At 44.2% G+C, this 27041-nt stretch overlaps 1 protein-coding gene across 5 annotated transcripts in view; it reads right to left on the minus strand.

Annotated features, from left to right (window-relative positions):
* Positions 1–27041, minus strand: part of LOC133411982 (receptor-type tyrosine-protein phosphatase N2-like) — a 149588-nt gene that overhangs the window by 88983 nt on the left and 33564 nt on the right. For all 5 annotated transcript variants that reach the window (XM_061694912.1, XM_061694910.1, XM_061694911.1 and 2 more), the window contains exon 11: positions 17942–18021. In XM_061694912.1, the coding sequence (XP_061550896.1) occupies positions 17942–18021 (80 nt within the window). The remainder of the gene's footprint in view (positions 1–17941; positions 18022–27041) is intronic.

Below are 27041 nucleotides of genomic sequence, written 5' to 3' on the forward strand. Positions count from 1 at the left end.
GCCTCTTTCCACCTGGGGGCTTGTTTCTTCTTCTCGCCACCGCCATGCCCAAACACATCAGCAGCAGCATCAACATCATCAACAGCGCCCGCAGGCACGCACAGCGGTGATGCTGCCGTTGCAGCTAATTCCACGATAAGAGATCTCGCCGCCACGTCTCATCCTGCGGCTCTTCGTTAGCAGCAACTCATCAGGTGATTTGATTTTAAAAAAGCTGCTTCAATGTCATCCATCTTCAAATTTTAACACCGTGAACCCGAATCCCTGCACGTTGTCGCCAAGGGAGCACCGGCGGCTCCAAACACAGAAGTTCAAAGTTGGACTGAGTGCAATCTCGGAATGATATGTGTGAAAGGTGCTAACAGGGAATGGAGGCACAAAGGCCTCCGAGTAGGTTTCCGAGTAGGTCCTTTTACACTTTAAAGCTAGCTATTTACCATATCATTGGTCTGTATGAAAGGTACAGATACGGAATGGTTGGACTAGAGCCACCTGCCAATCTCCTGGCAGCCTCTTTCACACTGCAAGTCAAAGCCAGATTTTTCCAGAATCCCTTGTCTGTGTGAAAGGTACTGATAGGAGGTTGAGGGCAACCTGCTCAACTTTTGGCAGTATTGTTGGTATATGTCAAAGGTACTTACATGGAATGGCCAGACAAGAGCCACCTGCCAATTTTCTAGCAGCTCCTTTCACTCGTTAGGTCAAAGCCTGAAATTTCCAGATTCGCTTACATAGTATGTGTGAGAGGTATTGAAACTGATTGTGGGGATATGAGTGACCCAGCAATATCATTGCAGCCCCTTTCACTGTACATGCCAAAACCAGATTTTTCCAGATTTGCTTGTCTGTGTGAAAGATATCAACATTGATTTTGCGGATGAGGGTTACCTGGCAATTCTCTCATAGACCCTTTCACACAGCCTGAGAAAGCCAGGTACTTCCCGATTCCCTTGTCTGTGTGAAAGGTATCAAAACTGAATGGGGCAACAAGGGCGACCAGCCAATCTTCAGTAAGCCCCGTTCAAACTGTCCAGTGCGTGTGTGCGCGTACATATAAGTGGGTTCAACGAATCCAAGGTGACCTGGTTAGCGATGTTGGTTCCGCTTGTCGCCGTAAATACTGCCGTGTGTCCGTCAAGGTGCGTTTACATTCCGCAGCGTGCGAGCAGGAAACGGCGAGATAATCAACACTGTCGACATAATCGATGGTGAAGTGTGACCGCGGCCGCATCGGCGACATCACGGTGACACACTGATGCATTTTGGGAAACTCTATTGGCTTCTATATTCTTTGCATGTATCCATGTCTTTCCAGCACTTTTCTATTTATGTATTGCTAACTACAGTGATATTATATAGCTAAATACGTATGTGCACTGTTTATATGACATGTACCTGATGTTTACATGTGTATATATTATATGTAAATTGGAACATTTACATGTTTTTCAACAGTTTAGGCTGTCCCAGAGTACCCAAAATGTTTTTATTACATTGTCATAATTTTTTGGAGTTATGTGGGCAAATAAAAAAAAAAAACACCACCAAATTTGGCAATACATTCAGTAATTCGTCCATCCCGATGTTTTATAAATTACAGTAAACTGTAAACTAATTAATAGGATTTTAAAGTTAGATTTTTTTTAATACATTGTCTTGTTATAATAAATATTCTAAAATACAACAATAGGAATATTGTACCCATTAAATACGCTATGATAAAATGCAGAATTATGTAAATCATAATATAAAATATATTTTAGTTCATTAACAAACACTTAGGGTGTACTCATAGATAAATTATAAAATAATTTAAAATACATTTATTAAATAAAACATTTACTTGTTAATATTTTATTATGAAATCTGTAGTTATGGTTCCAAAAATTATAAAATTATTTCAATAAATATTTATTAAATAAAATATTTTAGGTTTCTTATGTTTCAAAAAATAAAATATATAGTTACAATTACATAAATGAACAAATAGATAAAACAAATATTTTAAAAAGATAAATATTGAAACATTTAAATGTCAATTATAAAAATTATAAATTAATTTATAATTTATTTGCCATTTTATCAAAAACGTGTATTTAATGATAGACGCTGTAGTTATTAGAAGTTAAAATAATTGTATTTATTCATATAAATATAATTTATGATTATTAAACATATTTATAAATGCTTGTATTTGTTAATGTCCCTATTATATAATGTGTATTTATTATTATTATATAAGTCGCAAAATTATGAAAACCTATATACAATACAAATCACACTATTGTTTATTTTTCACATAATAAATGCAGTAATAAATTTGATAAAATATTTCAAACATTTTCAACAAAATAGTTTATTTTTAATATAAAATGTAGTTGTAATTAATTAAATAATAATAATTATTTATTAATATTAGTTATTAAACTAAATTAATGCATATTTAAAACATTGTTTTTATAATTGTAATATTAATTAAGTTAAACATATTGAACTTAATTATTAAATACAAATACATTTAACTGTTAATATAAATTGTAAAATCATTTTTAAAGTAAAACATTTTATTTCTATTCTTACTCTTTGAAATGATGAAATGTACAGTTACAATTATATAAGTTAGAAAAGAATTACACAATATTCTTATTCCATTTAATTGTTAATATTTTTACATAAAACGTGTAGTTATGATGACATAAATTATTATTATTACTCTTTCAAAAGACATTAAAACATTTTAAAGTTTATTACTTTTTCAAAGGCTAAATGTATTGTTAATATTATGCACATAAAATAAATAAAAGATAGTTAATCACAGTTATAATTATATTAATTGACAATTTAACAAATTGTTCTTTTTTTGTTTTAAGATAAATTAAAAACTTGCATTTGTGTATCAAATGCATAGCAGGTTTCTTATCCCACAGAACCCAGCACGATCGCCATCTTCTTCTGTGCAACATTCGCCGCCATGACAAGGCCTCACAGTGCTAACAAGTGACCTGGCACTCACACCACAACACTAAGCATCCCAAATGTTTTTTTGTTTCCATGCTTTCAAAGGAACACACTTATTTTTTCAATCACTTTCATATTCACCACCATCTTCTCTGCTCTTCCGACAGCTACCACTGATAAATAATATCAAAGCTTAAAGATCTCTTTGTGACGCAAAAACACACACGGGGGAGAAGAAGACGAAGAGGTGGCGGCGCGCCTGCCGAGGTTTGCTTTGCACAGGATATTGAATCTGAAGCAGCTGAAGAAAACAAACACGTATTTTATCAGGCGCAGATTAAAGTGCAAACACAAGGAGTGACAAAAAAGAAGAGATTACCAATAACACACGCAGTCAGGTTATGTGGGTCAAATAGGCAATACAAGAAGTTATTTACACTTCAAGGTGCTAATGCAACACTTAGCTCCTTATTACCGCCAACGTGAGAGCACACTCACACACAACACAACACAAGCGTGTGTGTGATTTTTAAGACGTAATCAGTTTTCCAAACATCTTCACCTCAACATTCCCATTGAGAATTCCCGTCATTAACCACATGACACAATGCAAGACTTGGTTGTCACGGTAACTGTGCTAGCACTAGGTACTCGCACCAGGTACTAGGACCAAGACAAAGTTTCTCACACACATAAGGCCACACGGACACACACAGTCACAGACAAAGTCACTGACACACACACAGACGCACACAAATCACAGACATATAAATAGCTATTCGAAGATACGCAAATCCACACTCGTCCAGACTTACATGAAGATACACAGACAGACAGACAAAAAGACAAACACACACACAGAAAAAGACACGCAGACACAGAAAGGCACAGGCATGCAAAGGCAGACACATACACACACGACAGAATTATCACAAACCTTTGAGAATTCCTGGAATTAACCAAATGACACACTACAGGGTTTGGTTGTCATGGTAGCAGTACAAGCAAGACACACACGCACGACAAAAACATCACTAATCACATGTCACACTACAAGGTGTGGTTGTCAAGGCAACAGTATTACAGTGCCAAGATACAAAGGCACAAATTGCCGTGATATTAACTGGATTTTATTTCAAAAAACTGGTTGTCCTAAAGGTAACACGGTGTTACTAGTTGTTACCACGTCTGGCTCACAGGTTTGGGGTTCGAATGTGGGCTTCAGCATTCCTGGGTGCATTTTCAATGTTACCTCCAACTGTTGTTTGTATTTGCTCTGAAGTTAACTGGCGACCTGTCCGTCGTTTGTGAGCCCTGCGCGTGGATAGCGACCAGTCCAGGGTGTTCCCAGGGTGTGATTTCACAGAGATTTTTAAGTAATAAAAAAGAAAAAGAAATTACAGGCGCAAACCTCCCCGAAGCAACCGTTCTAAAAACGGGGAGGGGCTGGCAGGCAGGGTTTGATGAATTATGAAAAAAAGGAGAAGTGCAAAGGCGGGGCCGCTCTTTGAACACAGGGAGCACTAAATGTCACTCGCAGCCTTTGAAGAGCTTTTGCGTGGCGGACATGAAACGAGCAAGTGCCGGGCACCGGGGAGCAATCGCTCCCGTAAAGCTGATACAGACGCTACTGGAGGAAATCTTTGCGAAGGGAATAACGCAGCCCGTTCAAAAGTAATCATTTGTTTTGAATAAAGTTCTTAAGTCCTGGTTGGGTTCGTAAAAATAATGATGTACCTTAGCGAATAACAGCTTACGGTGTCGTACCGTATCTTAAAATGTATCGTATCATGACCTAACACAATATATTGCAATAGGACTGGGCAATGGTCACGGTATATATTGCGATATAAAGTGTAAACATTATAAAGGAAGTATTTTTGAATGGGTTGTATGGATCATTAGCCAAGCTAAATTGATTAAAAGAAAATAACATACACAACATAATATATACAAGAAACAAAGCTATATAATTTTAAAAACATTTACTCTGCTGATCTCAAAATTATCATTTAAAATTCAGCACTACACTGTAAACACAACATTGCTGATATTATTAGTATTTAATATAATATATAAGTATTTAATATAATCAAATCCCAGCCTCGCCTATGTGGAGTTTGCATCTTCTCCCTGTGCCTGGGAGGGTTTTCTCCAGGCACTCCGGTTTCCTCCCACATCCCAAAAACATGCGTGGTAGGTTGATTGAAGACTCAAAATTGCTCGTAGGTGTGAATGTGAGTGTGAATTCCATTCCAATTCCATTACAACTTGCTGGCAATTTTTTTACTTTGAGTTCGTTGTCACATTTCTGTGGGGCCAATTATATATTACTCATGCACTCACTGTAGTAGTCTCGCCACGCTGCACTATTTGCATATCTGTTGTTGACCAATACTGGCCACTCATGCCAAAGTAGCATCTGCTCCATTTGCACACTGATCGAGGAGTATCTGCAACATTTGCACAATCAACATTGTCCTAGATTATCATACTACTCGTCACTTTAAACTGCATACACTCCTTGAAGTCTCGGCGCCCTTTGGACAATGGTCATTGCACCGGACTATTGCAATATTAGTCATTCGAACTGCTCTAAGTGCATCTTTTGCACAATTGTCAAAAAATATATATATTATTTACCGGCATTACCAGACAACTAGCAACCCTTTATTGCTCAGTGTGTTGTTTTTTTTTGTTTAGTTTTTTGTCAATGTCTTTATGTCTCAAAAGTGTTCTCTGTCAATTGACTGTCTGTTGTCGTACGAGAGCGGCTCCAACTACCGGAGACAAATTCCTTATGTGTTTTTACATCCCTCGACCAGGCTGACACGAAGGCCGCACTGCTAAGGCTCGTAAACGAACTTGGCAAAAAGAAAAACACCCAGATTCACAACCTCATTATTCTTGGGGACATTAACAAACCTAAACTCAACCATGAACTCCCTAAATACAAGCAGCACATAGACTGTCCTACCAGGGAAAACAACATTTTAGACCACTGCTCTACTGTGCTAAATGACGCATACCGTGCTATCCCCTCCACAGCTCTGGGCTCGTCTGATCACTGCTTAATTCACTTAATACCAACATACAGGCAAAACCTTAAATGTGCAAAACCTATGGTGAAAACAGTGAAGAAGTGTTTAGACTGCACAAACTGGAGTGTCTTTGAAACAGCCTGGATGAATATACGGACACTCTCTCATCCTATTTCAGTTTCTGTGCAGGTGTGTGTGTGCCAACAAAGACATTTCGCACGTTCAATAACAACAAGCCGTGGTTCACTGCCAAACTTAAGCAACTTCGCCAGGCTTAAGAGGAAGCCTATCGAGTGGAGTAAGAGCCCTGTACAATCACGCTAGAAATCAGCTGCCAAAATACAATACATCACTGGAACTGTGTGAAGTTCCATCCTGTTTTAAACGCTCCACCATCATCGCAGTCCCCAAGAAACCTGCAATTTTGGGTCTGAATGACTATAGGCCTGTCGCCCTGACATCTGTGTTCATGAAGTCTTTTGAACGCATCGTGATGGACAACCTCAAGAGCATCACAAGGACTCCTGCTGGACCCCCTGCAATTTGCCTACCGAGCAAACAGGTCTGTGGATGACGAAGTCAACCTGGGACTGCACTTCATCCTAGAACACCTCAACAGCGTGGGGACCTACGCCATTAAGTTTCTTAGGTTGTAATGTATTAAGGTGTGTTTGTGTGGAGGGGCGTGAGGGGGGACTGCAACAATCAGCAAAAGAATCGGCCAATTTCTGCAGATTTTTTCTTACACATTACTACATAAGACAAAGATAAAGATATTCAAACAAACTTTTTTTAAAAATCTAAAAAAAAAAATCAGTCAATTATTTGTGCCTATTTTTTTTGTAAAGTTAAATAAAGAAGAAAGTAGTGTAAAATGTTCAAATGTTCTGCCTGTGATTGATATATTTATTGTTGTAAGCATTAAGGGATCAATAAAGTAGTAATTTTATTCAAAATATGTTTTTATAATTAATTAATTAATCGCATGGTTAATCGGATAGCAGAAATTTTTTCTGCCAAATATTGGGATTGGCCTAAAAAAAAATCCATATCTGTCCTGCCATATTTTTGATGAACACTTTAATGCAGGTCATCATGGTGGTACTTGGGGAACCAAATATTTTTGAGGTGGTACTGAGTGTAAATTTTTGAGAACCACTGTATTATTGTACCTTAGGTACTGTATCGTACCGTACCATATTGAACATCCAGTATTGTATGGTACGGTAGCAGCGTATCATAGCGTTTTGCATCTTATCCTTAAAAGTGAATCATGTTTGCACCTCCTCATTCTTTTCGTTGCTTTAAGAAATCAGATGGCAGATGGTGTGGGGCTGCTTGGAGGCGGGGAGGATCTCAGTGAGTGCAACGGTAATCAAGGTCGGCGCCCTGGAGAGGGGCCAATCAGGCCACCTCACCGCCTCATCTCATCAGGCCCCGGCAAGGATGGTTAAAATTGAGATGGCATGCTCATCAGGATGGCGCGAAATGTCAACATTTGCTTTAGTGATGTCACAGGAAGCGAGAATCAGAATCGAGCTTGTGACTAATTAATTAGCCACCACTAATCACGGCCGCGGCTTCATTACCAGGAAGGATATTACCAACTTCCACTTGTACTCCCCATGGTAAAAAATGTAAATGATTGACCACTTCCTGCTGAGATTACAGCGCCGACGGGTTATCAATTACGGCCGAGGCGGGCGAGGGGATTGAAATGAGATTATGAATAATAAATTGCGTGGAGAGGCACCTTGAGAACGTACTGTCACTGTGGAGCTGAGAGACAATCATTATGAGATACATTCCAAAAACTTTATTGAGCCAAGGCACATATTTGACAGAAAGACTGAAATGCTGAGGAATTCATTAAAATGGACTGACTAATCTGAGACTGAAAAATAGCATTAAAAGTAGGGCCCGACCAATTAAGCAGCTGGCCGATTTAATCAGCCCTTTTCAAATTGACAAAAATTGGCCAGATTTTATTAGATTTTTTTTTGACAGATCAAGGTGGTCGGTGCCTGTCTTGGCGGCAAACCCCGAACCCGTTGGTGGACACCAATGGTGAGGGATGCCGTCAAGTTGAAGAAGGAGTCCTATAGGGCCTTTTTGGCCTCTGGAACCCCTGAGGCAGCTGATGGGTACCGGCTGGCCACGCGGAATGCAGCTTTGGTGGTCGCTGAAGCAAAAACCCGGGTATGGGAGGAGTTCGGTGAGGCCATGGAGAAAGAGTTCCGGACGGCTTCGAGGAAATTCTGGTCCACCATCCGGCGTCTCAGGAGGGGGAAGCAGTGCACCACCAACACTGTGTATAGTGGGCATGGGGCGCTGCTGACCTCGATTTAGGACGTTGTGAGCCGGTGGGGAGAATACAGCGAAGACCTCCTCAATTCCACCGACACACCTTCCCATGAAGAAGCAGAGTCTGGGTTCTCTGAGGCGGGCTCTCCTATATCTGGGGTTGAGGTCACCGAGGTTGTTAAAAAGCTCTTCGGTGGCAAGGCCCCGGGGGTGGATGAGATTCGCCCGGAGTTCCTAAAGGCTCTGGATGTTGTGGGGCTGTCCTGGTTGACACGCCTCTGCAACATCGCGTGGACATCGGGGACAGTGCCTCTGGATTGGCCGACTGGGGTGGTGATCCCCCTTTTTAAGAAGTGGGACCGGAGGGTGTGTTCCAACTACAGGCGGATCACAATCCTCATCCTCCCTGGTAAGGTCTATTCAAGGGTGCTGGAGAAGAGGGTCCGTCGGGAAGTTGAATCTCAGATCCAGGAGAAGCAGTGTGGTTTTTGTCCTGGCCGTGGAACAGTGGACCAGCTCTACACCCTCGGCAGGGTCCATGAGGGAGCATGGGAGTTCGCCCCACCAGTCTACATGTGTTTTGTGGACTTGGAGAAGGCATTTGACTGTGTCCTGTGGGGGGGTGCTTTGGGAGTATGGGGTACCGAACCCCCTGATACGAGCTGTTCGGTCCCTGTACGACCGGAGTCAGAGTTTGGTCTGCATATCCGGCAGTAAGTCGGACTCGTTCCCGGTGAGGGTTGGACTCCGCCAAGTCTACCCTTTGTCACCGATTCTGTTCATAACTTTTATGGACAGAATTTCAAGTCGCAGCCGAGGCATAGAGGGGATCCGGTTTGGTGGCCTCAGTATTGCAGCTCTGCTTTTTGCAGATGAGGTGGTTCTGTTGGCTTCATCAAGCCGTGATCTACAACTCTCACTGGAGCGGTTTGCAGCCAAGTGTGAAGCGGCTGGGATGAGAATCAGCACCTCCAAATCTGAGACCTTGGTCCTCAGTCGGAAAAGGGTGGCGCGCCCTCTCCAGATCGGGGATGAGATCCTGCCCCACGTGGAGGAGTTCAAGTATCATGGGGTCTTGTTCACAAGTGAGGGAAGAATGAAATGGGATATTGACAGGCGGAAGAATGGAATGGGAGATTGAAAGGCGGATCGGTCCTGCGTCTGCAGTGATGCGGACTTTGTATCGGTCCGTTGTGGTAAAGAAGGAGCTAGGCCGAAAGGCGAAGCTCTCAATTTACCGGTCGATCTTCGTTCCTACCCTCACCTATGGTCACGAGCTGTGGGTCGTGATCGAAAGAACAAGATCATGAATTCAAGCGGCCAAAATGTGTTTCCTCCGCAGGGTGTCCGGTGGCTGGGGCATCTGATGCGGACGCCTCCCTCGTGAGGTGTTCCGGGCACGTCCCACCGGGAGGAGACTCCGGGGACGACCCAGGACACACTGGAGAGACTACTTCTTTCGGCCGGCCTGGGAACGCCTCGGGATCCCCCCCGGAAGAGCTGGATGAAGTGGCTGGGGAGAGGGAAGTCTTGGCGTCTACTACTCTCCCCGCAACCCGACCTCGGATAAGGGGTAGAAAATGGATGGATGGATGGAACTTAGTTTAGTAAGCTGGAGTAATATTAGTCATTTTCACTGTTAACTCAAAACACTGGTACCTCAAAATGTTTCCCCATTGAAAAAATGGAAATTCCATTAATCCGTTACAGCCTCCCCAAAAAGATTAAAATTTAGTCATGTGTTTTTCAGAAAATTCCCCTCTATAATATTATTAATGTACAGTCATGACATAATCAAATGGAATGTAAAGAATTCACCAGTTTTTGACACATTTTTCTACCTCAACTCAATCGACATTGTGCTGCTCCTTCTGGCGTGAGCGCCTTGGCCACCTGATGGCACCATAATACAGACAAATAGATATACTGTACATTGAGAAGATCTCCATTCCTCAGTAAGCAGCAGAAATATTAGTCATTCTTTGCAGAGGATAAAGTAAATATGCCAATGAATATTGTTACTTTATCAGTCTACATGTGTTGCTGAACAATTTGAGTTCAAATATCCATTGCTTAAAGCATTATAGATGCTATTCGTTAGCCTCTCTATGGCATTCCCAATTATGTAAGCTTGTGGACTTTAGGGCAGTCATGTGGTTAAATGCACAACGTGTAAACCTTTTTGAAAATGTTCACTACCTGCCAAACTTCTGCTTGTTTTGGAGTGAGTTTAGTCACTGTCACTATACAGCACTTGTATCTCAGATTTCAAAGCAGAAAATTAATCAGAACGAAGGCTTTTATCTTGAAAAACTCTTAAGTCGGGTCACTCGTATCTTTACCACACTTACCGCCTTCAAACGCCGCACAAGGTCGGCAAACGACAATTTGATGGCATTAGCCGCGCATACATTTTCTCTGCATACATACATAATACGAGGAGGAGGCGTCAGTGAGGAGGCAAAGTGAGCGAGAAGAAACACATTACTCGCACCTAAATTACGTTTGGCATTTTGACGAGGGATTTTGCAGGGCTGAAGGTCAGCCTGTCAGTATCCTCATCTATGCTAATCCACTCAGAGGAGATGAGAAGTGAAGAGGACGACACCCCAAAAAAGGAGATCTCAAACACCCCAACACACACAAGTGAGTTGAGTTAGGAGCGAGCTTCAAATACGCCGCCACTTGAGTGAAATGGGAACAGAAAGACGCATTTTTCAAGTTACAAGCTGTCGCTTGGTCGATTTTCTTGGTCGATTTTTTTGCTTAAAGTTCCAAGCAAAAATTTTAGTCACAAGGAAGCTTTAAAATTTTAAAACATATACCAAAAAGGTTTTGGTGGTGTTGGTAGTCTGAAAGACTTTAATTGCATTCCAATTCATTTCAATGGGCAAAATTTATTTGCAAAAAAAGAAATGTACTTGAAAGTCAAAGTAACTCTATACAAAATTATTTTTCCTTCAAATTTAACAATGATGCCATTTGGTTTTTTTTTTTTGGGTCCTGAGCCAACAACAGCCAACTCCACATTCTCACTTGATGACTCCTAGTCACTCACCAGGCTAGGCCCTGCCTTTTAAAGCCACACACATTCAAAGTCACAGATACTACAGTGTAGAACATAAGTATGGTGATCCTGAGTTGACAAAAATAAGATCTTGCAAGTCACAGAAATATTCCATCCATCCATCCATCCATTTTCTGAGCCGCTTCACCTCACTAGGGTCAAGGGCGCGCTGGAGCCTATCCCAGCTATCATCGGGCAGGAGGCAGGGTACACCCTGAACAGGTTGCCAGCCAATCGCAGGGCACATACAAACAAACAACCATTCGCACTCACATTCACACCTACTGGCAATTTAAAGTTTTCAATTAACCTAACATGCATGTTTTTGGGATGTGGGAGGAAACCGGAGTGCCCAGAGAAAACCCACGCAGGCACACGGAGAACATGCAAACTCCACACAGGCGGGGCTGGGAATTGAACTGTGAGACTGACGCTCTAACCAGTCGGCCACCGTACCACCCACATAAATATGTTAATTTCTAATTCATATTATTTATTTGCAAAAGGATTGAAAATACATGTAAATGATCAAATAAATATACGGTCGCTAGTGGGGCCCGACCGATATGGATTTTTTTTAGGCCGATGCCAATTCCAATATTTGGCAGAATAATATTCCAAAAACCCGTTAATCGGTCGATTAATTTTTAAAAAATTTGACCCATCCAGCCATCCGTATTCTGAACACTTATCTCACTAGGGTCGCAGGTGTGCTGGTGCCCATCCCAGCTGAGTTCGGGCGAGAGGTGCGGTACATCTGGAGCTGGTGTGTGTGTGTGTGTACACACACACACACACACACACAAACACACAGTGGGTACGGAAAGTATACAGACCCCCTTAAATTTGTCACTCTTTTGCAGCCATTTGCTAAAATAATTTCAGTTGAATTTTTCCCTCATTAATGTACACACAGAACTGTTGAAATGTTTGCAGATGTATTAAAAAAGAAAAACTGAAATATCACACAGCCATAAGTATTCAGAGCCTTTGCTCAGTATTTAGTAGAAGCACCCTTTTGAGCTAATACATCCATGTGTCTTTCTGGGAATGAAGTTTTCCACACCTGGATTTGGGGATACTCTGGCATTCCTCCTTGCAGATCCTCTCCAGTTCTGTCAGGTTGGATGGAGAACGTTGGTGGACAGCCATTTTCAGGTCTCTCCAGAGATGTTCAATTGGGTTTAAGTCGGGGGTCTGGCTGGGCCATTCAAGAACAGTCACAGAGTTGTTCTGAAGCCACTCAGTTATTTTAGCTGTGTGCTTAGGGTCATTGTCTTGTTGGAATGTGAACCTTCGGCCTCGTGTGAGGTCCTGACAACTCTGGAGAAGGTTTTTTTATCCAGGATATCCCTCTACTCGGCCGCATTCATCTTTCCTTCGATTGCAACCAGTCGTCCTGTCCCTGCAGCTGAAAAACACCCCCACAGCATGATGTTGTCACCACCACCCTTAACTGTTGGGACTGTATTGGACAGGCGATGAGCAGTGCCTGGCTTTCTCCACATATACCGCTTAGAATTAAGGCCAAAAAGTTCTGTCTTGGTCTCATCAGACCAGAGAATCTGACGACTCACCATCTTGGAGTCCTTCAGTTCTTTTTTAGCAAACTCTATGCGGGCTTTCATGTGTCTTGCACTGAGGAGAGGCTTCCGTCGGGCCACTCTGCCATAAAGCCCCGACTGGTGGAGGGCTGCAGTGATGGTTGACTTTCTAGAACTTTCGCCCATATCCCGACTGCATCTCTGGAGCTCAGCCACAGTGATCTTTGGGTTCTTCTTTACCTCTCTCACCAAGGCTCTTCTCCCCCGATTGCTCAGTTTGGCAGGACGGCCAGCTCTGGGAAGGGTTCTGGTCGTCCCAAACGTCTGACATTTAAAGATTAGCCACTTAGCTCTTAGGAAACTTAAGAGCAGCATAATTTGTTTTATAACCTTGGCCAGATCTGTGCTTTGCCAAAATTCTGTCTCTGAGCTCTTCAGTCAGTTCCTTTGACCTCATGATTCTCACTTGCTCTGACATGCACTGTGAGCTGTAAGGTCTTATAGACAGCTGTGTGGCTTTCCTAATCAAGTCCAATCAGTATAATCAAACACAGCTGGACTCCAATGAAGATGTAGCACCATCTCAAGGATGATCAGAAGAAATGGACAGCACCCGAGTTAAATATATGAGTGTCACAGCAAAGGGTCACCGTTGGACATCGCCCCTACACCCCTTGTCACCTTACGTCCCCCTCCCCAATAAAAGATCAGCACCTCCACCCCCGCTGTCTTGAAATCCATCCCTGATCCCCATGCAGCCCCACAAGGGCGGCGGCACATGACACGGGTGTCAACGTCGCTTCGTAATGCAATATATATATATATATATATATATATATATAGCTTTGTAATGCAATATATATTATATATATTAACAACTAATTAACAACAACTAATGTGAAATCATGGAGTTAAAAATGTAAATTCATAACATTATTACATGCTATTACAGTATCATTGCATTCAGAAATTGCTTTTAGATTATCATTAAATTGTGAGGTTATCCCCTCCTTGAGCCGTCACCTTATCGTGGTGGAGGGGTTTGTGTGTCCCAATGATCCTAGGAGCTAAGTTGTCTGGGGCTTCACGCCCCTGGCAGGGTCACCCATGGCAAACAGGTCCTCGGTGAGGGACCAGACAAAGCACAGCTCCAAAGACCCCTATGATGAGAAAAATGATTGGATTATGTTTTCCCTTGCCCGGACGCGGGTCACCGGGGCCCCCCTCTGGAGCCAGGCCTGGAGGTGGGGCTCAAAGGCGAGCGCCTGGTGGCCGGGCCTGCACCCATGGGGGCCGGCTGGGCACAGCCCGAAAGGGTAACGTGGGTCCCCCTTCCCATGGGCTCACCACCTCTGGGAGGGGCCATAGGGGTCGGGTGCAATGCGAACTGGGCGGTGGCCGAAGGCGGGGACCTTGGCGATCCGATCCCCGGCTACAGAAGCTGACTCTAGGGACGTGGAATGTCACCTCTCTGGCAGGGAAAGAGCCCGAGCTGGTGTGTGAGGACAAGAAGTTCCGACAAGATATAGTCGGACTCGCCTCCACGCACAGCTTGGGCTCTGGTACCAGTCCTCTCGAGAGGGGTTGGACTCTCTTCCACTCTGGAGTTGCCCACGGTGAGAGGCGCCAAGCAGGTGTGGGTATACTTATTGCTCCCCGGCTCGGCGCCTGTACGTTGGGGTTCACCCCGGTGGACGAGAGGGTAGCCTCCCTCCGCCTTCGGGTGGGGGGACAGGTCCTGACTGTTGTTTCTGCCTATGCACCAAACACCACTTCAGAGTACCCACACTTTTTGGAGTCCTTGGAGGGGGTGCTGGAGAGCGCTCCCGCTGGGGACTCTATCGTTCTGTTGGGGGAATGACAGTGAGACCTGGAAGGGCGTGATTGGGAGGAACGGCCCCCCCGATCAGAACCCGAGCGGTGTTCTGTTATTGGACTTCTGTGCTCGTCACGGATTGTCCATAACGAACACCATGTTCAAGCATAAGGGTGTCCATACATGCACGTGGCACCAGGACACCCTAGGTCGCAGTTCGATGATCGACTTTGTGATCGTATCATCGGACTTGCGGCCGCATGTCTTGGACACTCGGGTGAAGAGAGGGGCGGAGCTGTCAACTGATCACCACCTGGTGGTGAGTTGGCTCCGATGGTGGGGGAAGATGCCGGTCCGACGTGGCAGGCCCAAACGTATTGTGAGGGTCTGCTGGGAACGTCTGGCGGAATCCCCTGTCAGAAGGAGTTTCAACTCCCACCTCCGACAGAACTTTGCTCATGTTCCGGGGGAGGCGAGGGACATCGAGTCCGAGTGGACCATGTTCCGCGCCTCCATTGCTGAGGCGGCCGACCGGAGTTGTGGCCGTAACGTGGTCGGTGCCTGTCGTGGCGGCAATCCCCGAACCCGTTGGTGGACACCAATGGTGAGGGATGCCGTCAAGCTGAAGAAGGAGTCCTATCGGGCCTTTTTGGCCTGTGGGACTCCTGAGGCAGCTGATGGGTACCGGCTGGGCAAGCGGAATGCAGCTTTGGTGGTCGCTGAAGCAAAAACTCGGCATGGGATGAGTTCGGTGAGGCTATGGAGAAAGACTTCCGGACACCTTCGAGGAAATTCTGGTCCACCATCCGACGTCTCAGGAGGGGAAAGCAGTGCACCATCAACACTGTGTATAGTGGGGATGGGGCACTGCTGACCTCGACTCGGGACGTTGTGAGCCGGTGGGGAGAATACTTCGAAGACCTCCTCAGTTCCACCGACACGCCTTCCCATGAGGGAGAAGAGTCTGGATTCTCTGAGGTGGGCTCTCCTATCTCTGGGGTTGAGGTCACCGAGGTGGTTAAAAAGCTCCTCGTTGGCAGGGCCCCGGGGGTGGATGAGATTCGCCCAGAGTTCCTCAAGGCTCTGGATGTTGTAGGGCTGTCCTGGTTGACACGCCTCTGCAACATCGCATGGACATCGGGGACAGTGCCTCTGGATTGGCAGACTGGGGTGGTGGTCCCCCTTTTTAAGAAGGGGGACCGGAGGGTGTATTCCAACTACAGGGGGATCACACTCCTCAGCCTCCCTGGTAAGGTCTATTCAGGGGTGCTGGAGAGGAGGGTCCGTCCGGAAGTTGAATCCCAGATTCAGGAGGAGCAGTGTGGTTTTCTACCTGGCCGTGGAACAGTGGACCAGCTCTACACCCTTGGCAGGGTCCTCGAGGGTGCATGGGAGTTCGCCCAACCAGTCTACATGTGTTTTGTGGACTTGGAGAAGGCGTTCGACCGTGTCCCTCGGGTGGTCCTGTGGAGGGTGCTTCGGGAGTATGGGGTACCGAACCCCCTGATACGGGCTGGTCGGTCCCTGTACGACCGGAGTCAGAGTTTGGTCCGCACATGGTTCGACACAGTAAGTCGGACTCGTTTCCGGTGAGGGTTGGACTCCGCCAAGGCTGCCCTTTGTCACCGATTCTGTTCATAACTTTTATGGACAGAATTTCTAGGCGCAGCCGAGGTGTAGAGGGGTCCGGTTTGGTGGCCTCATTATTGCATCTCTGCTTTTTGCAGATGATGTGGTTCTGTTGGCTTCATCAAGCAGTGACCTCCAACTCTCACTGAAGGAGTTCGCAGCCGAGTGTGAAGCGGCTGGGATGAGAATCAGCACCTCCAAATCTGAGACCATGGTCCTCAGTCGGAAAAGGGTGGCATGCCCACTCCAGGTCGGGGATGAGATCCTGCCCCAAGTGGAGGAGTTCAAGTATCTTGGGGTCTTGTTCACGAGTGAGGGAAGAATGGAACGGGAGATCGACAGGCGGATCGGTGCAGCGTCTGCAGTGATGCGGACTTTGTATCGATCCGTTGTGGCAAAGAAGGAGCTAAGCCGAAAGGCGAAGCTCTCGATTTACCAGTCGATCTACGTTCCTACCCTCACCTATGGTCATGAGCTGTGGGTTGTGACCGAAAGAACAAGATACAAGCGGCCGAAATGAGTTTCCTCCTCAGGGTGTCCGGGCTCTCCCTTAGAGATAGGGTGAGAAGCTCGGTTATCCGGGAGGATCTCAGAGTAGAGCCGTTACTCCTTCACATCGAGAGGAGCCAGATGAGGTGGCTGGGGCATCTGATTCTGATGCCTCCCGGACGCCTCCCCGGTGAGGTGTTCCGGGCACGTCCCACCGGGAGGAGACCCTGGGGACGACCCAGGACACGCTGGAGAAACTACGTCTCTCGGCTGGCCTGGGAAGGCCTCGGGATCCCCCCGGAAGAACTGGATGAAGTGGCTGGGGAAAGGGAAGTCTGGGCGTCCCTGCTAAAGCTACTGCCCCCGCGACCTGACCTCGGATAAGCGGTAGAAGATGGATGGATGGATGGATTGTGAGGTTATCATTATATTACAATGTTTTTAAATAATTATATTATTACATTATCACCGTATCATTACATTACATTGTTTTTAAACTATCATTATATTAATACATTAGTACTTTGTTATTACTTTATTGTTAAATTATCATTGTATTATTGTATTACTATTACACTATCATTACAAATTATCATTGCATTATTATTTTTTTTAATTCATCATATTATTACATAAGTACATAGTTATTACATTATTGTGAAATTATTAAACTGTCATCAAAACTGTTTACACTATATTATCATTACAGGATTACAATCTTATTAGATTATCCTTACATTATTATTCTGTTATAACATTATTGTGACATTGTTCATTTATTATTACATTGTTATTACAAATGGATTATATCCATGCAGTTTACAAAATATACTGAGTGATCTCTATAACGGATCTTTTTTAACTCAAATATACATTACACAAAATATTCCTGGACTTAATATTGTCCATATTGTCCAAACACGCATACAGATACAGCACTCATCACAATATTCTAAAATATTTTCACTTATTTTCTGAAATTGATTATTTTGCATATGATTTTTTAATTGTCTTAATTTCCCAAAAGCAGCAAGATTGCCCGCTTTCGACACATGAGCCACAATTGAAGATTCTAGAAGCAAATGTAACTTGCCTGCCACTCGGGCCACATCTGCCGTGTTGACGTTCTGCCGGTTGGGGCTCACTTTGAACGTCACTGCCGGGCCCACCACCCTGAAGAAAAACAACAAACAGCAAAAACACACAATTACAACTAGAATTAAATTTTTAATTTTTTAATCACAATTTCGAGTGCAGCTACTGTACCTAGTAGTGAAATTGTAAATTACCTCATGCCTTCAACCAAAAAAATGGCATCAATGTGCAAACTTAAAGTATATGCAATTTTGTATAGCGCTATCTTTACTCTTCTTTTTTCTCATGCTTTTTAGAGCATTTCCACTTTTAAATATTTCTTGCACTGTACGCTTTGCTTTACTTGTTTAATTGATTCCGTGAACAAGCTCGTAACTCAATTTAGTCGTATATCAGATCAATTTTCCCCATTGAATTTTCAACACTCGAAAAAAAATCAGATTTTTTGGGCCTTGGTGGAGGTCCCTGGAGTTGGGATGTGTTTCGTGCAGAGTTTGTTTGTGGCAGGTGCAACATTTTCCTTTTTCTTGGAGAGTTGTGCTCCCTCCAAATAAATGAGGCGGCACCAAAAGCGTGTGTGTGGTCGGCTGCCCGATGGGATTAACCTTTTCTTCCTACCGCTGTAATTCCCGCTAAAATGGACCTCGCAGCGAGACGGATTGCCCCGCCCGCCTAGGACGCTTTTGTGCCGAGAGCAACGGCGGCTGCAGCGGCCTGCATGAAATACGAGTGGTGTGGCGTCAAAGGAGCTGGGTCCTGCCTGACACCAGAAATGCGTTCAGTGTTCTCACCAGTTTGCCGACAAGCTTTTCGGGCCGGCTTCATGGACTGCAATGGTGTGCTTGGAGGGACGAGCACACAAGCTCATTATCATCATACACCCTTCACCACACTTCACCTTTTTCTGGAACACCTTTCTTGTTATTAACAGTTCTTATAAAAACTTCTTTTTTAACACTTTCCTTTTTTTACACGTTCCTTCTTTAACTCTTTTCTTCCCATTTACACTTGTTTTTTGTACAGTTTTCCTCTTTTTTTAAGACAAATATTTGTATCATTAACAAATCCTTTTGTTAATCACTTCTTCTTTTTAACACATTTCTTCTTTTTTCACACTTATATTAACATTTCTTTTTCGACATTTTTCATCTTTTTAGCACTTATTCCCTTTTTAAAACTTGTATATTTTTTAACTTTTGTTCTTTAAAACACTTCTTCTCTTTTAACATTGCTTTTCTTCTTTTTAACACTTTTTCTATTATTACAAGGACCAAAGAAAGATATTCCCCATCCATGGCATTATGTAAAAGAATGTTAAGAATTAAGGCTGTCAGCTACAATAATGACTTTTTTTTTTTACACCCTGCTGATCCACTTTCAGTACACACTTTAACTCGTTTCTTCCTCATGTAGCTTCTTAAAATAACCAGAATATTAGAAAAATTCTCAACATGAAACTGTACAGTTAAACAAGCGCTCTAACCAGTCGGCCCACCGTGTCGCCCCTGGTTAGCACATCTGCCTCACAGTTCTGGGGACCGGGGTTCAAATCCCGGCCCCGCCTGTGTGGAGTTTGCATTTTCTCCCCGTGCCTGGGTGGCTTTTCTCCGGGCACTCCAGTTTCCTCCCACATCCCAAAAACATGAGTGGTAGATAGGTTGATTGAAGACTCTAAATTGCCCGTAGGTGTAAATGTGAGTGTGAATGGTTGTTTGCTTCTATGTGCCCTGTGATTGGCTGGCGACCGGTTCAGGGTGAACCCCGCCTCCCGCCCAGAGATAGCTGGGATAGGCTCCAGCAGCCCACAACCCTAGTGAGGATAAGCGGTAAAGAAAATGGACGGATGGATGGATTAAGCATTTTTTAAAATGTTGCTAATTAGCTGTGATGGCAAAATTTAACTTCTGTCCATGGAAACAGCCAATGATGCTTCATGACATATTGAATTGCAAACAAGCACATATGAAAGCATCGAAATAAGAGGGAAAAAATTTGACTATTATTTGCGCTGGCAGCGACACAGCACAAACATTCATCATGTGCATGACGTCCTCCATCTCGATGCCGAGACCAACGCCATGAAGGAAAATCACTCGTGTCCACTTGATGGATCACGACGTTCTGCATCATAAATAAACATACTTTTTGCTACTTCAAGTCTGTGAATGTGCTGGTAATCACTGCTTAGCCACTATATAAAAATCCCTATTAAGTAATTAGGGAGTATTCGATTAATCATCTCAGCCATAGTCAACTATATTAAAAATAAAAAAAATAAAAAAACACTGGATAGAGATTTTCCGTCGAATTTGTCAATCAACTATATAGTCCACTTCATAAAAAATCCTATATAATGATTAACGAGTATTTGTACAAATCTTTTAAATCGATTAATCAAGTCAACTCTATAGTTCACAATATAAAATTATCTTAATAGTGTATAGGGAGTGTTTGATTCATCTTTTCTGCCCTACAGTGAACTATATGAAAATCACAGGATAGGGATTTTGAGTGGAATTTTTAATCAATCAACTATATAGTTCACTTTATAAAATAATAATAATCATCATCATCATAATACTAATAACAATAATGCATTACACATACATAGCGCTTTTCTAGATACTCAAAAACGCTTTATAATTACATACATTATTCCTTCACTCCACAATCAGACTGCCCCCAGTTGCCCTGGGGCAGTCTGACAGAAGCGTGGCTGCCATTCTGTGCCTAAGGCCCCTCCGAGCACCGTCAAGCATCCAACCACATCCAACCAAATGATTCATGGGCAAAATGTTAAGTGCCTTGCCCAGGGACACAGCGACGACAATGCGCTCAGGTGGGAATACCTCCGGGGACAGGGTGTACTCTCTATGTACTCTCTATGTAGTGTTTAGGGAGTATTTGATTAAGCGTTTCAGCCCTAGAATCAACTACAGTGTATGAAAATCACTGGATAGGGATTTTTTGTGGAATTTCTTGTCAATTAATTATATAGTGCACTAAATCAAAATGTCTTTACAGTGTTTAGGAATTGTTCAATGAATTGTTTCAGCCCTCGAGTCAACATTATCAAAATCACTGGATAGGCATTTTTGTGGACGCTTTAGTCAATCAACCATATACTCCACCTTATAAAAATCCCTGTACGGTGATTAGGGAGTATTCGATTACTCCTTTCAGCCCTAGTTCAACTGTCAATCTAACAATCATTCACTCATTGAAGTCAATATTTAGTTATGTGACCATATTTGAAAATGTGTCTATGAGCGAGCTCTTGGCAATTCTGAGAAATGTAACATCTCAGTGGTGCTAATTTACCCAACAAACTGTCTCTTGGCAGCTTAGCAGTAAAAAAAAAAAAAATACATTTAAAAAAAAAAAAAAGCAAAAGAACCAGCACTAATCTGTCAAAGACAAAAGGTTGGCAGAGCTGCAGTGTTGCATACATCAGCATTAGTATCTGATAATGCTAACAGCTACTTAGCTGTTAGCATTATCAAACAGCTACTTAGCTGTACCGCTACAGTTAGCATTATCAAATGTCAATGTGGCCATGTGAGGTATTTGTGTTTCGCCGACTCCGCGACATTAACTGACAAGTGTAATTTGGTATCTTAGTGAGGAAATGCTATGGTGATAACGCAATTAAATCTGTATGGGTGTTTGCTGTAAGTGAGATTATGTTAATAATCGGTTTTATAATCGATATGGGTGTACCCCGTTTTATGTTTTCCCAACTGATTAGGGAGGAAAAATTACTTAATACACCCCACACCACTGGAAAATGTCCAGAGTCATTAATACATCTGAAAATGAGGATTTTGTGGATTTTAATCGCAAGGGTGAATCAGGTTAAAAACCAGCCCGATTATCAGCATGTTTGTACCGTGCTTTATGTTGTCCCATGAGGTCAGAGAGTAAAAATTACTCCCGACACACCTCACATCACAGAGTAATCACTCATGATCATTTTTAGAGATCCAATACCCAGGACAATTGAGAGTTTTCAATTAACCTACCATAAGTGTTTTTGGGATGTGCGAGGAAACCGGAGTATCCAGAGAAAACCCACACAGGGCAGGCACGGGGAGAACATGCAAACTCCACACAGGCAAGGCTGGATTTGAACCCAAGTCCTCAGAACAGTGAGGCAGATGTGCTAACCAGTCGTCCACCGTGCAAAATCAGCCCCATTATCGGTATATGTGTACCCCGTTTTATGTTTTCAGAGCACATCGGAGAGGAAAGATTACTTTGAACACACCCTATACCACAAGAAAATAACTCAGGATCATCTTTAGAGACATCCAATAATCAGGCTTTCACTGATTTAGATCGCAAGGAGGGAATCGGGCTCCAAATCCTCCTGATTATCGGTATCCAAGCAAATCAGGGAGGAAAAATGACCCCCAACGCACTCCACACCACAGGATAATCACGAAGGATCTTCTTTACAATCAGTCAATCAATAATCAGGCCTTGACTAACTTTGATCGCCAGAGGGGAATCAGGATCAAAATCGGCCCAATTATTGGTATGCGTGTGTGCTGCTTTACTTTTCCCCCAAGTTGTCAGGGAGGATAAATGACTCCTAACACAGCACATGCCCCACATTATAATCAGTAAAGATCGTCTTCAGAGACATCCAATAATCTGACTTTTGACTTTGATCACAAGGGGGACTCGGGATTCAAATTGGCCCGATTATCAGTATGTGTGTGTACCCTGCTTTTTGTTTTTCCGGAGAACAGTGAGGAAAATCACACCTCACACCACAGGATAATCACTCAGGATCATCGTTGGAGAAATCCAATAAACGGGCTTTGGTTGACTTTAATTGCAAAGGGGACTCAGGCTTGAAATCGGCCCCATTATCGTTATGCATGTAAACCACTTTACCTTTTCTGAGTACATCGGTAGAGAAAAACGACTTTTATCACACCCCACACCACAGGATAATCAGTGTATCATCTTTAGAGACAGCCAATATGTCATGATATGTGCCCAAGCGCCAAAGGAGGAACTCCCTTTGGCGCTTGGGTGGCGCTTTGCGCCTTGCCTCTCTCTCTGTTTCTCCCCAGTAATCAGCATCACCTTGGCCGCGCACCGGTCTTCAATCACCACTCATCACTGCCTACATATAAGCCTGTCAGTTCCGGGAAGCCGTCGCCAGAGTATTGACAGTACTTACAGGTTTTGTGATTTGAAAGTAACTACCCTACAAACCGCATTTGTACTCACCCGATTTTGTTCTCTTCCGTCTCCAGTGTTCCTTCCGTGCATTCCCCGTCTCGCTGACTGCTCCAGCCATGCTGCCAAGCTACCCCACCTGCTTACGTGCTCGCTCCTTGTCCCGACAGTCCACCACCTCGCCTTGGATATCATTACCCTGAGCCAACCTGCAATAAACCATTCTAAATCTACTCCCTCTGCCTCAGTCTGCTCTTGGGTCCAATCCAACTCACATCCGACCTCGCATCGTGACAGAATACTCAGGCCATGACGGACCCAGCGACTACAGAAGTGTTGAGGACAGCGCTCGCCCATCAGGGCGCTCATATCAGCAGGTAGGACGAAACCCTCCACGAGATCATGGACTCATTAAATGCCCTTACACAACAAGTATCTCTCCTGTCCTCCCAGAACCACCCCCCTTGAATGAGCCCGCAGCCTCCGACCAACCTCCCCCTCCATACAAAGAGCTACATGCTCCTCCTTCCGAACCGTGATCCGGGGACCTAGGTTCATGTAGCCAATTTTTATTAAACTGCACATTAGTATTCCACCTACAACCGCTGAGCTATCCAACTGACAGATCGAAGATTGCATACATGATCAACCTCCTGCGCGGAAGAGCTGCCAAATGGGCTACTGCGCTTTGGCATAATTCCTCGCCGGTACTCACATCACTTGACTCCTTTATGGCAGAACTCAAGAAAGTTTTCGATGACCCCGTTAAGTGTAGGGAAGCCACTTGGCGCATCCTAGCTCTCACCCAAGGTTCAAGTTCTGGTTGTTGTCTTCCCCCTGTCTCATACACACCTGCTCCTGAGAGCATCTTCACCACCTGTGCCTCGTTCACCCTAATTACCCCTTGCATTTAACCTTGTGTCTCATTCTTTCTAGTCGCCAGTTTGTTGTACCTTGTCGTCGGTGTTCCTGCATTCCTTGTTTCCACGTCACAGACTCACAGTAAGACTAGACCCTGTTCCGATTATCAACCTCGCCTTTTTGCCTCACGTTTTTGGATACTGTTGCCTTTTTTTTTGATTACCTGCCTGTGTACCGACCTCTGCCCATATATTAAACCTCTCTTTTTGAAACTGTCCATTTGTTTTGGAGCCATGCATTTTTGGGTCCTATCCTCTGTTCCGTTCATGACAGAACGAACTGGCCATTTTAGAGAACCTGTCCACGACTGTGAGAATTGTGGTATTTGCTTTCGAGGCCAGTAAACCCATCACAAAGTCTACGGAGATGTCTGACCAAGGACGCTGTGGTATTGGCAGGGGTCGCAACTCCCCAGAAGGACGTTTACGAGAGGACTTGTTAGCAGCACATACCCATTGACATAATTGGTAACATCCCTTCTAACATTGGGCCAGCAAAAGCGCTGTTCAACCACAGATTGAGTATTGGCAATGCCTGGGTGACATGCAGTCCGGTGAGTGTGAGCCCAATGGATGACTCTTCTTGACCTTAAGGACGGAAACACAAAGCCTGTTTCAGGGCAATTTTCAGGGCTAAGAGTGTTCTTCAGAGCTTCCTTTACCGCAGTCTCAATGTCCCAAACAAAAGCAGAAATGAAACATGACTTGGGCAAAATGGTTTTAGGGTCGGACAAAGAATTCTCTGCGCAGAAAATGCGCGATAAAGCATCTGGCTTACCATTTTTAGAACCAGGTCGGTAGGATAACGTGAAATTGAATCTAGTGAAAAACAGAGACCAACAAGCCTGCCTCACATTTAATCTCTTAGCAGACTTAAGATATTCCAGGTTCTTGTGATCTGTCCATACTAAAAACAGAGTATGTGCCACCTCACGCCAGTGCCTCCACTCCACCAAAGCCACCTTGACTGCCAGCAGTTCACGTTCACCAATGTCATAATTTCTCTCGGCTGGGGTCAGTTTTTTGGAGAGAAAAGCACAAGGATGTAATTTACCATCCTTGAGACATTTCTGGGAGAGTACTGCTACTATACCGGCATCAGACGCATCAACATCTACCACAAACTGCTGTTTGAGATCTAGCAAAGTGAGGATGGGAGCGGAGGTAAAGCTCGATTTAAGTTTCTGAAAAGCTGCCTGACAAAGCGGGTTCCATACGAAAGGTCTGTGTGGCAAGGTAAGATCATGCAGAGGCGAGGCTATAGAACAGAAATTTCTAATGAACTTCCTGTAGAAATTAGCAAACCCTAACAAACTTTGTACGTCTTTGCGTGACGTCGGAGTGGGCCAATTAGTCACGGCATCAAAAATATCGTCCAAATAGACAAAAACATACACATTCAACATGTCACGCAGGACATCATTGACAAGGGTTTGGAAAACATCTGGAGCGTTAGTGAGTCCAAAAGGCATAACCGAATACTCATAATGTCCCGTTGGTGTGTTGAATGCTGTTTTACACGACTCACTTACACAAGGGGAGACCTGCTAACCATCAAGGAGGCTACTCCGGACTTTCTGTCACCAACTTTCGAAAATCCGCTCAGTTTTTTCCCCAAGTTACTCACCGGAGCGGCGTCCGCGGTTTTCGGCACATGGATGCGGAAGCGGCGCCACAGAGGAAAACGAGCCGGCATTCAGGTGAAACTCCGCAAGAGAGGACACAGATTGGCGTTCCCGTCGATCCACCTCGCGAATGTACGCTCCCTACCCAACAAATTGGACGAGCTTCATCTTCTGTTAAAGACCAGTAAAGACTTCGGACGTTCCGCGGCCATGTGCTTCACGGAGACCTGGCTTTGCGACGCTGTACCCGATGGCGCCGTCATGCATCCCGGCTTCAACATTCAAAGAGCGGACCGCGACATGGAATCATCGGGGAAAACGAAGGGCGGCGGGATATGCCTCCATATCAACGAAAAATGGTGTACGGACGTCACGGTGCTCAGCACACACTGCAGCCCGCATTTGGAGTCGCTGTTTTTGAACTGTAAACCATTCTACTCGCCACGTGAGTTTGCATCGTTTATACTGGGTGGAGTCTATATTACACCGCAAGCTAACACGAACGCCGCATTGCTAACACTCGCCGAACAAGTCAACGAAATTGAAAAAAAACACCCGGACTCACCCCTCATTATTCTCGGGGACTTTAAGCTAAACTCAACCACGAACTCCCTAAATACAAGCAGCACATCGACTGTCCTACCAGGGAAAATAATACTTTAGACCACTGCTACACTACGGTAAAAAACGCATACCGTGCTATACCTCGTGTAGCCCTGGGCTCGTCTGATCACTGCTTAATTCACTTAATACCGACGTACAAGCAAGAACTTAAATGTGCGAAGCCTACAGTGAAAACAGTCAAAAAGTGGACCAATGAAGCCAAGATGGAACTTCAAAGCTGTTTAGACTGCACAGACTGGAGTGTCTTTGAAAATTCAGCTGGCAGCCTGGATGAATATACGGACACTATCACATCCTATATCAGTTTCTGTGAAGAGGTTTGTGTACCAACAAAATCATTTCGGACATTCAACAACAACAAGCCGTGGTTCACTGCTAAATTTAAGCAGCTTCGCCAAGCTAAGGAAGATGCATATCAGAGCGGGGACAGGGCCCTGTATAATCGAGCTAGAAACCAGCTGACTAAAGAAATTAACATTGCAAAGAGGATCTATGCAGCAAAGTTGGAAAAACAGTTTAGCGCGAACGACTCAAAATCAGTCTGGCATGCATTCCAATCGCTGACTAATTACAAGCGACGATCCCCCCAAGCTGAGAACAATAGCACACTAGCCAACGACTTGAATACCTTCTATTGCAGATTTGAAAAGGACAGTTTCCCTCCACACACCCACCCAGCCGCACCCGCGACCACAACCACACCTCTGACTTCTGCGTTAACCATCCATGAACAGGA

This window comes from Phycodurus eques, chromosome 13, assembly GCF_024500275.1.
Source record: "Phycodurus eques isolate BA_2022a chromosome 13, UOR_Pequ_1.1, whole genome shotgun sequence".
In the NCBI taxonomy this organism is placed as follows: Eukaryota; Metazoa; Chordata; class Actinopteri; order Syngnathiformes; family Syngnathidae; genus Phycodurus; species Phycodurus eques.